This window comes from Lissotriton vulgaris, chromosome 7, assembly GCF_964263255.1.
Source record: "Lissotriton vulgaris chromosome 7, aLisVul1.2, whole genome shotgun sequence".
NCBI lineage: Eukaryota > Metazoa > Chordata > Amphibia > Caudata > Salamandridae > Lissotriton > Lissotriton vulgaris.
In genome coordinates this window covers 377988093-378004259 of record NC_141695.1, presented here as the reverse complement: position 1 = coordinate 378004259, position 16167 = coordinate 377988093, and the positions used below count along the sequence as shown (strand labels likewise).

General features: G+C 43.8%; 1 protein-coding gene across 1 annotated transcript in view; it reads right to left on the bottom strand.

Moving 5' to 3' along the window:
- The window catches only part of LOC147701684 (uncharacterized), a 761267-nt gene that overhangs the window by 539122 nt on the left and 205978 nt on the right, over nucleotides 1-16167 (bottom strand). The window contains exons 6-7 of the mRNA XM_086929358.1: nucleotides 9005-9079; nucleotides 8685-8773 (exon numbers count right to left, since the gene is read on the bottom strand). Coding sequence (XP_086785484.1) covers nucleotides 8685-8773; nucleotides 9005-9079 — 164 coding nt within the window. The remainder of the gene's footprint in view (nucleotides 1-8684; nucleotides 8774-9004; nucleotides 9080-16167) is intronic.

The window sequence follows — 16167 nt, the reverse complement described above, 5'->3', positions numbered from 1 at the left end:
AAGCGCTGTTTAGCTCGAAACGCGTCATGTCTGGTTACTCACAGAATAATCTGGAACAATAAATCTTTTTCCTGAAAGCTGTGGTCTGTCTCCTGCTTCGCCGTTCCTGCTGGTTCGGAGGTGGTTCTTCAGGGGTGACTGTTGATATATATATATATATATATATATATATATATATATATATATATATATATATATATATATATATACACACACACATATATATATATATATATACACATATATATATATACACACACATATATATATATATATTTCACCACACGCTTTCCATTCCAGAAAATACGTAGACACACCAAGAGTCTGCTGTGCTGTGGAGATTTATTGGCAGCAAAAACAGACAACGCGTTTCACCTCACGGCTTGCTCACGTTTGCTGTGGATTCTAAAACGTAGTCCTTTTACATTCTCTATACATTCATCATAGAAATAGGACTAACCCATAAACACCCGAAGTGCAAAGTGTGGGGGACGTTTTGGAATTGGAAACATTCATTTCTTTTGGTTTGGTGAGTGTCAAATATAAGCCAAAGTAAATATCTCTTATATGACATAACATGTTAAGGCATTAGAGCAGGCAACAGCCTACTAAATGCAAGGAGTGCCCATCCCAGAAACCTCATAGATAGCATCCCCTATGGGGAATTGCTACGTGCCAAGCGCAACTGTAGCACTAAGGAAGCTTTTGAAAAGGAACAGGAGGTCATGATCAAACGCTTCAAAGATCGTGGGTATAACCAAAAAACTATACAGGGAGCGGTGAAAAGGGTGAACACCAAAGAAAGGAAAGATCTGTTAGACACCAATAAGACCAAGGATACGGAGTCTAACATTAGATTCATCACTACCTTCTCAGGCCAAGCAAGAGATGTGAAACAAATTCTCATGAAACACAGGCATGTGCTTCTGACAGATCAACATCTAAAATCGTACCTAAACCCCAATCCACAGGTTACATATAGAAAAGGCAAATCTCTGAGAGATGAGCTCAGCCCTAACTCAGTAACTAGCACTAAAAAACCGATGGATACACCTGGGTTCAAATGTTGTAAATCATGCAAAGCTTGTCGCAACAGCTTTAACTGTAAAGAGGTGACTGTTCCAAGCACTGGTAGGGTGTTCTCAATACAGAAGAATGTAAACTGTAATACAAGGTACTGTGTGTACCTACTTATCTGTCCATGCGATAAGTGGTATATAGGGAGCACCACGCTCAAAGCAAAGGAAAGAGTGCTGCAGCACCTGAGAGCAATTAAAAACCACAACATACAATACCCCGTAGCCAGGCATTTTTTCGAACACCACTTCCAAAATGAAAATTTGCTTAGAATGGTAGTGCTAGACAAGATTGACCTAGGGATACGTGGTGGGGACAGGACTATGAGTCTTAGGAAGATGGAATCAAGATATATTATTGACTTTGAAACCACCTTTCCTCAGGGTCTTAATAACCATGAGGAACTTTCTGTACACCTTGAATATTGAAAATGAAAAAGAAATGTAAATATGAATTGGCCTGAACATGAATTTATAGATGAATACTCAACTGCTGAATGTAAGTCGTCTCTTTTAAAATAATTTTTTTATGTTTTAATTCACAGAATGTGTTTGTATGATGTTGGAAATTGGAACCCTGTATGTATGTATGTATGTATAGGCATTTATATAGCGCACTACTTACCCGTAGGGTCCCAAGGCGCTTCGACCGCTGCGAAACCCTTCCTGGCTTCCCTGAGAGATGGTCCCTTAATGGGTATCTCCAGGGTGAGACCAGGCATCCCCGGCGGTCTGGTGGGGCCGTTAGTGAAGATGAGGCAAGCTAATGCCCAGAGTTGCCGAGTGTGATCGCTGATCAGAGTGGGCACCGAGGCGAGAGAATTATCGAGTCCGCTGACCCTGGTCCAGAAACCTGTCGCACCGGGAATCGAACCCTGGTCCCGGGCCGTCCTCTGCTCTCGGGTCTGCCGCCTACTTACAGATGTGTCTGGTATAACCGATAAATCAATGTGACAAGGAGGAATACCCCTCTATTCCTTTGGAGGATCAAAACAGAATAAGGAATAGTCTGAAGAAAAAGAATTATGAACATAGTTATTTTGGATTCACCGCTAGTATATGTACAAGAGTCAATAAACTATGGACTTAGCCCACTGGGGCAAGACAAGGCAACTATACATATAGACAGACATGTGAGACACCCTGAATGATGCATTACAAGGGAAAGTCCACAATGATCCAACTATGGACTCGGATCTTCCGAATGTGTTGTAATCATATGCACAAAACTACCAAGACTTTTTGGCTTTGCATACTTGGGCTTGATTCGAAAACTATGTTTGAAATAATCATGATTTGAAAATTATGGGCTCAAACAAACTCCAAGACTATGCCCACTTGGGCAGAATTTCGCATATTTGTCACAATCATATAAGGCATTATGCTTATGCATAGAATTGAAATTTGACATGCTCACTTAGCGAGTAATGGAATTATCAACGCAAATGGTGCGATGTTTATTGTTTACTGTAAGCACTCTAATGCCTTAACATGTTATGTCATATAAGAGATAATTACTTTGGCTTATATTTGACACTCACCAAACCAAAAGAAATGAATATGTTTCCAATTCCAAAATGTCCCCCACACTTTGCACTTCGGGTGTTTATGGGTTAGTCCTATTTCTATGATGAATGTATAGAGAATGTAAAAGGACTACGTTTTAGAATCCACAGCAAACGTGAGCAAACCGTGAGGTGAAACGCGTTTGTTTTTGCTGCCAATAAATCTCCACAGCACAGCAGACTCTTGGTGTGTCGTCTACGTATTTTCGTATAACGGGCAAATTAGGCAATAGACTGCAAAGTTGGTGCTGCAGGTTAGGAATTTCTTGATTGATTTGGAGATTCCTGCCCCAGGGATGTCATATTTTCGCACTCTTGCATCCCGTGCAGGCCTTGCATTTCCCACAGGGGAAAAACCCTCTCAACTCTGCAATTTTGCCCGTTTTAGGTGTTGCATTCTTGAAATGGCTTCTCACCAAAGAGTCTTTCAATGACCTTGCCTTTCGGTACGTGATGAGGGGCTTGGTTGGGATATCATCTTTTAAAATGGGATCAGTTCCCAGAATATGCCAGTTTTTTTGCAAAATTCTCCTTAATCCCATGGAGTCACTGGTGTATGGTGCGATTAGGCGGAATTTCCCTTCATTCTTGGATTGTTCATTGGGGGCTTTTGGCTTTAAGAGATCTTCCCTTTTGATTTTCCTCACTTTCTTCAAGGTTTTATCCAGAGACACTGGATCATATCCTCTTCTGCTGAACCTTTCTATGCAACCTGCTGCAGCTGTTTCAAAGTCTTGCTCTCTACTGCTGTTTCTTTTCATCCTGAGCAGTTCACCATACGGGATGCTTTGTATCAGCCTCTTTGGATGGTTGCTGTCGGCTCGCAGAATGGAATTGCCTGCCGTCGGCTTGCGGTACAGTGATGTATGTAACCTGTTGTTATCTACTTCCACCCTCAGGTCCAGGTAGTCAGCAGTTGTTGAACTTATTTTTCCTGAGAAGTGTAGGTTACAGTTGTTATCATTCAGAATTCCTATATATTGTTGTGCCCCCTCCATCGTCCCTTGCCACACGATAAAGAGGTCATCAATATACCTGAACCACCGTATCACTCTCTCTGTTCCCTGTCCCTCAGTCTGAAGGACCATGGGCACCCGCTCCTCCCACCAGCCTACAAACAAGTTCGCATAGCTGGGGGCAAAGCAGGTGCCCATCGCGGTCCCAGAGACCTGTGTATATAGCTGGTCATTAAACAGGAAGATGTTGCTCGTCAGGCAGAACTCTATAAATTCCAGCAACATACGATTGTGTAGTGCAAATCTGGCAGGTCTTTTGTTTAGAAAATGCTCTACTGCTACCACGCCTAGATCATGTCTGATGTTAGTATATAGGCTGGTTATGTCCAACACAACCATCAAATATGTGGGGTCCCATGTTACGTCAGATACTTTTGTTAGGAAATCTTTGGTATCTTTCACATGGGATTTGAGATGTGTGACCAGAGGGAATAGGAAACAGTCTATAAATTTAAGTCATATTTTCTGTCAGTCCATTCATAGATGACACTATAGGTCTTCCTGGGGGCTCCCTTGCGTTCTTGTGTAGCTTGGGTAAGTGGTAGAAGGTCGGGATCGTGGGGTTGTTACTTCTCAAGTACATGTTTTCTTCACTTCTCAGCATGGATTTCTTGTACCACTTATTGACAAGTTCATCATATCTTCTTATGCCCTCTTTGTACTGTTTGTCATCTGTTTTCGATAATATTGTGTGTCTGATAGTTGTCTCAGTGCCTCTCTTTGATAGTACTCCCGTGTTAGTAGCACAACATTCCCGCCTTTATCCGAGGGCTTGATTATTGTATTTTCATCCCTCTCAAGGTTGCGTAAAGCTTCTCTTTCCTGTGGGGTGATGTTGTCTTTTTTGTGTGACATTTCTCATTTTCCTCTCAGAGACACTAGATCACTAAGAACAGTTTCGGAAAATGCGTCTATTGCGTCCCACGGCATTACTGGACAGAATGTTGACATTGGCTTAAAGTCACTTTCTTTTCTCTCTTGGTCAATTTCATTGTCTAAAGCTCTGTTGATCATGGTATTCTCCTGTGATGGTTGTGTCTCTCTTTCCATTCTTAAATTTTCCAAATTCTCTATCCCTCTTAGATCTTCACAGGATAGAATGTCGGTAGCAGTTAGTCTTTTCCGCACAAATTTAGATCCTTTCGTGTTTATTCTGAGTTGGTGGTATTTATGTAGCTTGAGTTTCCTCACGAATGCATGTAGATCAATCCTCATCTGTGTGTATTCGCTTTTACTGTTGGGACAGAAACTTAAGCCCCTGCTAAGTAAGTTCTGTTCAACTTCAGTTAACTCTCTCTCCGATAGGTTAACTACAGTGAGGTCGTCTGCATGGGTGGTGTTTACTTTTTGTTGGGCTTTCTCCTGCTCCTCCATCTCTGGGCCCTTACTCTTCCTGCCTCCTCCTGCTCTCCTTGTTCTCCTCCTGCCTCGTTTTCTGGAGGCTTGTTCTTGCCGCCCCGTAACCATGACTGGCGGATTACTGTGCATTCGTCGTGTAAAGGAGGGGGAATGGGTGTCTGTCCTCCTCTTTGCTTCCCGGCTGTAGTTCTCTTTCTTTGTTCATCCACCGCCTCACTGTCGGTAACCTCTGATTCCGACGTATTCAATGGGGATACTGCGCCTTGGGCTCTTTTTCGATCAACTTCTTTTCTTGGTGCGTCGTACTTTTTGGCAAACGTTAAAATTCTGCCAGACAGATAGTCGTTTGTCTCTTACGTATTTCTCCTGTTTACGAGTTTTGATCTTTTCCTCGTATTTATTCAGACGGACCTTAAGTTGATCCTTCAGAGTTGCCAATTTTTCAGGTTTTTCTTCCTTTAGCAGTTCTTGTTCCAGTGACTCTATCTACGCACCTAAATGTGAAATGTATCGACATGTTCCAAGATGGCGCGACCCTAACATCACTGTAGTCCGTCAACCATGTCTATGATTGCTTGTCGCTATATCCCAGGCTAGTCTCCACAATGTAATTGACACTGAGGAAGGCGTAATGCTGAAACGCGTCTGTTAACATCTGTGAATAAACTTATGGTGTGAGCACCGCAAAATCTTTGGTTCCACGAGTGCGGTTCTTTGGAAGATACGATTTCTGAAGCCGAGCAGAGAATATATATATATATATATATATATACACACACATACATATATATATATATATATATATACACACACACATACATATATATATATATATATATATACACACACACATACATATATATATATATATATATATACACACACATACATATATATATATATATATACACACATACATATATATATATATATATATATATACACACACACATACATATATATATACACACATACACACACATACATATATATATATATATACACACACATACATATATATATATACACACATACATACATATATATACACACATACATACATACATATATACACATACATACATACATATATACACATACATACATACATATATATATACACATACATACATACATACATATGTTTTTTTTATGTTATTGCTGAGTTGAGTAAACAGCAGACCAGTTCTCTCAGGGGGCCACATGTGAAGGTCAAGAGGGCGTCTCGCGCCCCCCCACCCCCGGACTGTACCTTGAGTATCGCGGTCTTAGAGTGATGCCCACATAATGGAGGCCTATGAGGAAAATGTTCCAGTCCCTCTGCAGTGAACTCCCCAATATGCCAGTAATGGCTGTGAGGGAATTACTCACTTCTCTTCCTCATGCAGTTTCAAAGGGCCATATGAAGTCAAAATATTTATGCATGCTACTTTCCGTATCAGCCTGTCTTTTTGGGAAATCACTGATGACACTTAGGTGATGGGAGAGATGGACAGCTGCTTTGTATCTTATGTTCTAGAGGACACAGGGCCTGCACCTCATGCTTCCTTGCCTTTAATGCATCACAGCAATTCCTTGTTCTACTTCTGTGGATACCTTAGGCCAAATCAGAAAAGTCGTGGGATCGGGTCATCTGACTAGAGGTTGCATTCCTATGCCTCATTACAACTAACATCCCTACATACACCAATCTTCGTGAACTGATCCCCTTCATCATATCAGCACACAACTTCTATCACCATCCTGTCCATAGCATGCCACCAGGCATTAAGTTGTTTCAGTATTTTCTCGTTCAGTAGCACACCCAGATTGAGCTACGCACGTACATAAACTTGTAGTGCACGTTTGACAACTCCTGGCATAATCTTGCCCACAAGTAATTTACCACCTTAATGGTAAATCTATTCAAGGTATGCTGTATCTATATCCACTCACCAATCTACATACAAACCATCCAGAAAACATTAACTTAAACTTACCACACCCAAATATAGATAAGATATTAAAGCTATATACTGGGCAAAGATTTGTGTTGGCCCTTGTGATTGATGTTATCGATAGGTGGGACAAGTAGATTTCTTTTTAGTACAAGTCTATTTCAGTGGCATTTCGTCCCTAGGACAATCCGATAATTTTACAAATTCCACCCCTTGGAAGGTGGTCCTGTCGAGAGAGCTTGTAGAAAACCAGGATTAACCTAGCGATGTCCGAAGCCGATTAGTGATTGAGCCATGTCTCTGATGAAGAGGATGTCGGATGCGTCGCTGCTCAGAAGGTCCCATATTTTGGTTGTGTGTCTGCTGAGTGATCGTGTGTTAAGAAGCATGCATGCGATATGTGTTGTCCCATGAACAGAATCAGAGTCAAAAAGATAAAGGACGCCCTGCTAGAGGTACAAGGTCACAATCCGGGTATATAAGAAAAGGTTACACTTTTGTAGTCTTATAGCATGACACTAGTCAAGCCGAAGATTAGTATCAGACATCTGTATCAGTACCAGATTGTAATCTGGCACCAGCGGAGTCAACACCAGAGTAGACGTAGAAGGGACCAGCGCAGGTCCTGGAGCTGGAATGGAAGACAGTACCAGTGTCAGTACGTGGACTGAAGCGGGACCCAAGGGGTCAGAAGGCATAGAGGCCGATTTGCCAGAGATAATAGACTGGCGTCCCCTACAGTTCTACTTGGGGCCAAAAGGCATGGTAGAGGGAACCGGAAGAACACCAAAAATCAGCAACCAGGCCTCCTTGAAGGCTTCAATCAGGAATCAGCTCTACGACCAGAGTTTTCAAATGTGAAGGATTTACATCATGGCCTTCTCTTTGAATTCAGAGTGGCAGGATGGGGTTGAATTCCGCGTAGCTTTTTTACGTTGTGACTTTGAGCATTTTGAGGTAAGGGCCTCGGGAGTCCACGCCCATGACTTGGTGTAGGACCTATATAAAGTCCCCAACCTTTCCCTGTATACAGCGACATATTGCCTTGCCTCTTAGTCCTGGATCGCCTTTGGGTGAACGAGGGCAAATTTGCAACACAACCTCAAGTCGATGCCAGAGTCCAGACACAGATAGGGTGTTACCATCAGCGACATCTATTTTCCTTTACTCTCAGCATGTTTTGAAACCTCCAGATTTGGGTGGGGACATCGTTACCAAGCATAATGGAATTCGTTTTAGAAGTAGTCGGAAGACTGGCCAATTGGGTGTGGAGTTTTCAGCTTTTCCAGTTCAATAGTACCGGAGCACTCAATGGCGGAAAAAGTAATCAAAAGTGGTCTGTGTAGTGGTGCACTTAGGATTTAGGGGTAAGTATCACTTTGAAACCAAAACTCTTCTTCGAAGATAACCAAATTGCAACATTCATTCCAAACACTAGATGGCAGGACCTTGCACAGCATGTGATGTGCAGTAGCCTATGCTATCAACATCTATACCAAATTAACCTAACCTAAAACTCGCCTCATATCTCTTTCCCAATGCACATGATCAGCTACAAACCTCACTTTTTAAGCAATACATAACATTGGTCTAACAGTTACAATATCTTTTCTAGGATGAACAATGCTCAAATGTACAGTGCTTTTTCGCCGCTGGAATGAACACTGCCAGCGGCTCCATGAGCAGAGATGATACACTGTTACATAGGAACACAATGGCAACAGCACTCACCTCCTGTGTTTGTTGGTGTACATAGGTTGCTGTTCCATGTTGGTGTCAATCACAGACAATTTCAAATTTGCCTCTTTTTCACTGCGCAACTAGGAAAGGATTAAAGCAAGATTGTTGAGAGCTTATGTTACATCCTAGCCACAAAAGAAATTACTGGAACAACCCAGAGCTCAAAGGAGGAAAATTCAAAGCACTGCAATAAGCATCTCATCTTTCTTGCATTATATGAATATCAAGCGTATAAAAGGCAAAAGGGGGCTAAATTACAGGGTGAAAAAGGAAATCTGAGTAGGAAGATAGGAGGGGTGATGTATACTTACATCCTCTTGCTTCTTCTGAAGCTCATCCAGAAGGCTTAGGATATCTTCGTCAGCAACATCACAGGGCCTCTGACCCTGTAAATATAACAAATCATACAAGCTTGGCAGTGATCTTACATAGCTGCTGCTCCACTCCCAAAACCCAAGGTTCATATTGAACAAGTTACTCACCACCTTGAAAACCTTTAAGGGCAGACTATCCAACCTTCCCCTACGCGCCAGACTAGATACGGAAACTTTAAAGCAATTCCTTTTTGCGTCAGCTCAGTCCTGTCTCAGATGTGACATTGAGTCCCCTATATATGTGCTCTCTCTATGCACAGACATCGGCTTCTTTCTTATGTCTGTCTGCAACTCTCCTCTGGGGCGAGTCAAAAGAATGGCTCAGACAAGGAAATTCTGCATGACAGATGCAGCAAATTGCCCATCCTGCTGGACTGGGCTATCCAGGCAGTAATGCTTCATGAGCACATGCGGTGACGGCCAATTTGCAGCCTGGCAAATGACCATGACTGGCACAAAGAGCAACACTGCAGTAGTAGCAGCCTATGCTCTGGTGGAATGAGCAAGGCAAACCTGGGTGGTGGAGGGGGCTCCTCCTTAGCTAACCGATAGCAGATCTTGAGGCACAGCACAATCCATCTTGAGATGGTCCTCCTTTGCACAGCTTTGCCTATCTTAGCCTAAGGTAAACCGTTGAAAAGCTGGTCATTCTGTCAGTAGTCTCTAGCTCGGTCCACATAGAAGCTAAGTGCCCGTTCAGGATCAAGGTAATTCGGCAAGTATTCCTATTTGGAGGGATAAGGCGGTGCACAAAAAGCTAGCAAGGTGATGGCTGGCTCTATGTGGAATGGCGTGACTACCTTGTGCAGGAATACCACTTTGATCCAGAGGACTAATTGGTCTAGGAAGAAAGATGTACATGGGGAGGGGACCATGGATGATGCCAGAAGTTCACTTATTCACCTGGCTGATGTTATGGTGATGAGGAATGGGGTCTTGAAGGTAAAACGACAAATAGAACTGTTCATGGGTTCGAAGGGAGAGCACATCAAGTACTGGAGTAAAATTGAAGTCCCACTGCAGCATTACAAAAGGACTTGGCAAGAACATATGGACCAGGGCCTCCAACTAATGCACCACAAGGAGTAGTTTCTTACCGGTAACTCCAGTTCTGTAGTAGGGGTATCTCTGAGTCATAATCATGTGAATAGTCCCGTCCATGTGTGTGGACCCCGGAGCATTTCAATAGAAAATCTCTTAAATTGTCCTCTTCTGCAATCCGGCATAGACACTTAAGAGAAAATAAAAGACAAATAATGCAGCCTGAAACCAACAAGGCTACACTGGCTAGTACTTCTTCATGAAGTGAAAAATATAGCCAGATAATTAAATGTAATAATTTTGCTGAGTTTTACACAGAGAAACTCTCTTCACAAAGACCCTTTTTTCATGATCGAGATGAAGGATTGGACAGACAAGCCCATAGGCTGCCATTATGGGTCTGTAAATGGATACTGTGCCTTTAAGGAACCCTCCAGAGACCCTCAGTATCCCATGATGCACAGCCAAGGGCCAGTTACTTTCAGTTCTTTTTGAAGGTGTACAAAGCCAGGCCTGATGCATTCAGGATAGTACTTTTTCATCCACTGGGGAGGAGGGCGGGTTGCTTATGACTATCACAGAGCTACCCCTACTCCAGAACTGGAGTTACAAGCAAGAAACTACTTTTTCTGTAGTAGGGGATCTCTGTGTTTAGTCCTAATCATGTGAATAGAATAGCAAGCCCATCCTCAAAAACCAAACCCCAGCGGTGGAAGAAACAGACAAACCCACTATTGTGCAAATAGATTCCTCAGCGAAGCCTGCCCAACCTGAGCATCTGCCCTGGCATCAGAGTCCAGGCAGTAGTGTTTAGCAAAGTATGGACTGACTTCCAAGTGGCAGCCTTACAGATTTCTGCAATAGGGACGTTACAGAGTAAAGCAGCTTTACCTCTGGTAGAGTGGGCCCTAGGCTTACCAACTAGAGTCTTGTTAGCTTTCTGATAACACAGTTGAATGCAGGACACAATCCACCTTGAGATGGACTGCTTAGAGGTAGCAAGACCAGTCCTGACAGATCCATATTTAACAAATAATTGATTCGATCTACGAATCTCTTTAGTTTTATCTAAGTAGAATTTCAACACCCTTCTCACAGCGAGGGAATGAAGGGACCTCTCAGCCATGAGGAATGATGCTGACAAAATGTGGGCAAAGTAATCGTTTGATTCATATGGAAATCTGACACCACCTTAGGAAGGAACTTTGGGTGAGTTCTCATGACAACCTCAGATGCATGAAACACAGTATAGGGCTCTTGACAACAGAGAGCCTGGATCTCACTCACCCTGCGAGCCGATGTTCTAGCCACAAGGAAGGCTGCCTTCCAGGACAGATGCTGAAGAGAAGCCTTATGAATGGGCTAAAAAGGCTCCCTCATTAGTCTAAACAGCACCACAATAAGCTCCCAAGGAGGCGAAGGACGCCGAATGGGAGGAAACACCTTCAGAAAATCCTTGATGACTGGGATTTGAAAAAAGGAAGTTTGTGAAGGGCATTTTCTATACGCAGTTAAAGCTGCTAGGTGAACCTTAATGGAATTAAAATTTAGGCCAGATTGAGCCAAATGTAGTAAGTATGGGAGAATGACATCCTCCTTGCAGGATGTAGGGTCTGCACCCTTAGAGGTGCACCAAATGCAGAATCTCTTCCATTTGTATGCATAGGAAGTCCTTGTAGACAGTCCTTTTGCTTCTTTTAATATCTCCATGCAGTTCTGAGGGAGACTTAAATGTCCATACTGCACTTGCTCGGGAGCCATGCTGCCAAATTCAACGAAGAGTGGTTGGGATGCACCATCTGCCCTCAGAACTTCATGAGAAGGTCCGGCTGACACAGAAGTCGAAGATGCAGAAGGAGAGACCGGTGTATGAGGTGGTTGAACCACCACTGCCGAGGCTATTCCGGAGCAATGAGGATCATCTTGGCCCGGGACTGGGACAGCTTGATCAACACTGTCGGGATCATGGGAATGGGTGGAAAAGCATAGAGAAAGCTGTTCGACCAGTTGATCCACAGTGTATTCCCCCAGCGTCCCCGGTTGGTGAAACCTGGAGGCGAAATCTCGGCATTTGCTGTTTTTTGTGGTGGCAAACAGATCGATTTCTGGAGTGCCCCATCTTACGAAGATTTCTCTTAACACGTCGTTTAAGACCCATTCATGATTTTCTTGAATGAGTCTGCTGAGCACGTCTGCCTGAGCATTCTGCACACCTGGCAGATGAGTTGCCGTTCTGGTCAGGTCCCTGGCCAGCAGCCAGTTCCAGATCGTCTGCGCTTCCCAAGACAGAGCGCACGATCTGGAGCCCGCCTGCTTGTTGAGGTAATACATGGTTGTTGTGTTGTCCGTCTGTACAAGCAGGGAACTGGTTCGAAAAGAGGGCTGGAATCCTTTCAACGCTAAATGAACCGCTCGGAGTTCCAGAAAGTTGTGATATGTGGTCTCCGTCTGGGAATAATTTGAGGTTGTGACTCGCACACCTTGTTTTAACAGTTTCATCATAGTTAATTCTCTTATGGAGCTATCCTGGTGAATGCTACATCCATAAAGCGCCAGACATATAAATCAAAACGGAACACTGATATACATAGTACTATCAGTCCCAGGATGCATCACGCCATACAGGTTGATAACCTTCCTCGTAAACCAATTAATCCACTGTTTATATTCCATATTTAAGACAGTTTATTGTTCGTTTGTTGATATGTTCAAACCAAAGTGATTTCAATTTTAAAATGCATGTATAATGCCCAATCGCCTTTAATACAGCATGTAAAATCCCTTGCTCCAAGGAAATATGATAATGTTTAACCCAATGCATTTCAAGCCGTTCTGGCCTTTGTCAGGGGTTCATATCTGTAAAGTTAAAATCAAATATATTGCCATTAACGTCTTAAACTTGTGTTCACATGTCAATATAAGTTATCAGGCAGTTTTCAGTGCCCCATTGCATACCATGTTGTACCTCCCATAACCAGCGTTTTCCCTCTATAAGCAAAAAGGGCCGTCTACATTAATTACTAGGGCAGTTTCATGAATTATGCCCTCTATACTTCTAGCTTTACAATAACGGTCTATACTGCCAATATACGACCGATAAACATGCGGTATATTGACGTACCTTTCTTCACTAATCAGCTACGAACATAACTTTTAAATCTTCTCCCACAAATTCCTGTTCTAGTCCTTCTCTAGTTTCCTCTCGTTTTAAACACCTTAATCCCGCCAACGTTATTCACCTTTTGTTAACCGCATCTTTCCTCTCCGGGCGGGGCAAAGAATGGTGACCGAGGGTGGTTGGATTACGGTATGACGTGAGTTTGAAGGGATACAATGAGGCCAGAAATATTTGGTAGATGGGCAGGTTCCAATCCGGAGAGGAAAGATGCGGTTAACAAAAGGTGAATAATGTGGGCGGGATTAAGGTGTTTAAAACGAGAGGAAACTAGAGAAGGACTAGAACAGGAATTGGGGGAGAAGATTCAGAACGTTATGTTCGTAGCTGATTAGTGATGAAAGGTACGTCAATATATCGCATGTTTATCGGTCGTATATCGGCAGTATAGACAGTTATTGTAAAGCTAGAAGTATAGAGGGCATGATTCATGAAACTGTCCTAGTAATTTATGTAGACGGCACTTTTTGCTTATAGAGGGAAAACGCTGGTTATGGGAGGTACAACATAGTATGCAATGGGGCACTGAAAACTGCCTGATAACTTATATTGACATGTGAACACAAGTTTAAGACGTTAATGGCAATATATTTGATTTTAACTTTACAGATATGATTCCCTGACGAAGGGCCAGAACGGCTTGAAATGCATTGGGTTAAACATTATCATATTTCCTTGGAGCAAGGGATTTTACATGCTGTATTAAAGGCGATTGAGCATTATACATGCATTTGAAAATTGAAATCACCTTAGTTTGAACATAACAAACAAACAAACTGTCTTAAATATGGAATATAAACAGTGGATTAATTGGTTTACGAGGAAGGTTATCGACCTGTATGGCGTGATGCATCCTGGGACTGATAGTACTTTGTTTCAGTGTTCCGTTTTGGTCTTCGACTGGGACCCATGTGTCTTTTATCTGTAGGTGGTCCGAATGCACTCCCCAGCTGTGGAGAGATGCATCTGTCACAATGGTCTGAGCCGTTATCTCTGTGGAACAGGATCCCTCTGAGAAGATTGTGAGGCGAACACCATCATGTCAGGGACTGGACAGAATGTTTGGATTGTTGGATCCTGTCCTCCCAACTCCCTCATTTCGGGTCCCACTGATCCTCCAGACATTCCTGCAAAGGCCGAATGTGGAGGCATGCATGTGGAGTGAGAAAGATACAAGAGGCCATGGAACCCAGGAGAGGGGACAGTCCTCACCGTCGGCGAGGGAACAGACATGAGAGCCTGAGCCTTCCGAAGGATTGATAAGAGTCGCTCCTCCGAAGGACACACGCTTGCCTAGAGTGTATCGATGGAGGCTCCCAGGTACTGGAGACACTGAACAGGAGTCCGGACAGACTTTGACAGATAGATGTGACGACCCAAACGATTCAACAGAACGGCCATCCTGTTGCAATGTAGCTGCGCTTCCTGAAACGTGGCGGCTTTGATCAGCCAGTTGTCCAGATACAGATAAACGAACACCTTGTTCTTCCTCGCCTGCGCTGCCACCACCGCCATGCACTTTGAAAAAGTCCTGGGCGCAGACTTCAGTCCGAATGGAAGCACTGTATATTGGTAATGATTGGTGCCAACTAGGAACCGCAGGAACTTCCGATGCTTCCTCGCAATGGGCACATGGAAGTACACGTCTTGCAGCTCCATGGTGTATAGCCAGTCCCCCTGATGCAGCGGAGGATAAATCTGGTGCAGTGACAGGATGCAGAACTTCTCTTTGCGAATCTATTTGTTCACTTGTCGCAAATCGAGAATGGGTCTGAGTTCGTTTTTGTCCTCTTTGCGTACGAGAAAGAACCTGGAGCATAGACCTTTTCCCCTTTGAGTGGGAGGAACCAGTTCTATCAACCTTTTTCTTAACAGCGTATCGGCCTCCACTTGAAGTTCGCGCAACAGGTATTGTGAACCAACTGGTGGAATCGATGGAGGAGGGCTGGTGAAACGTAGACAGTATCCATTGCGAACAATATTCAGCAATCAATTGTCCTGAGTTATCTTTCTCCACTCTGCCAGATAATTTTGAATGCTTTCCCGCCACCGGAGTGGGAAAAAGAAGAGGGGGAAGTAACCCCTCAGGGCTTCAAACTAGCCGGAGCCTTGTTCCCCAAGGTTGACTGCTGGTTACCCCAGCCTCTGACATCTCTGAAACAGTTGCTGCTGAAACTGCTGATGCGGTTGCTGCTGTCCAACCTGACAGCCCTGTCTGTGTTGGAACCGTTGAGACAAATAACGCGGTTGGTAGGGACGGAAATTCCTCCGCTGCTCCTTAGGCTTCTCCAAGCTAACAGCTTGGAGGAACTCAACTTCAGCTTTCATCCGAGCCATCTCCTTGTCCGCATGGGAACCAAAGAGGGTGGAATCCGAGAAGGGGAGGTTAACGATGCGTTGCTGTGCCTCTGGTTTCAGGGAGATGAGACGCAACCATGAATGGCGTCGCAGAGTCACACCATGACAATATCCATGGGCTGCAAGGAGAAGGTGTTCGCAGCCGCACTGATAATCTGATTAGAGACCATCAGACCCTCATTGAGAACCTCCTGGAAATACTGACGCTTGTCTCTAGGCAGGAGTTAAATGAACTGTTGGAGACTCCCACAAGGAGCGGTCGAACCGGCCTAGGAGAGCAGTAGAGCTCGCCGCCTTCATCGAAGTAGCTGCAGTGTTGCAGACTTTCCTCGCTGCAGAATCAAGCCTACACCTTTCCTTGTCTGGTGGAACTGTGGTCGAAGGGGCTGTAGCGTGCTGCTTCTTTGCCACCACCACTATGACAATCCGGGAGGGGGTCAGCGCGAAGAAATGCCGGGTCAGAGTGCGGAGGGCGGAATTTCTTCTGAAGCCTCGAGGGTGCAGATATCACAGAGGCAGGCGTCAG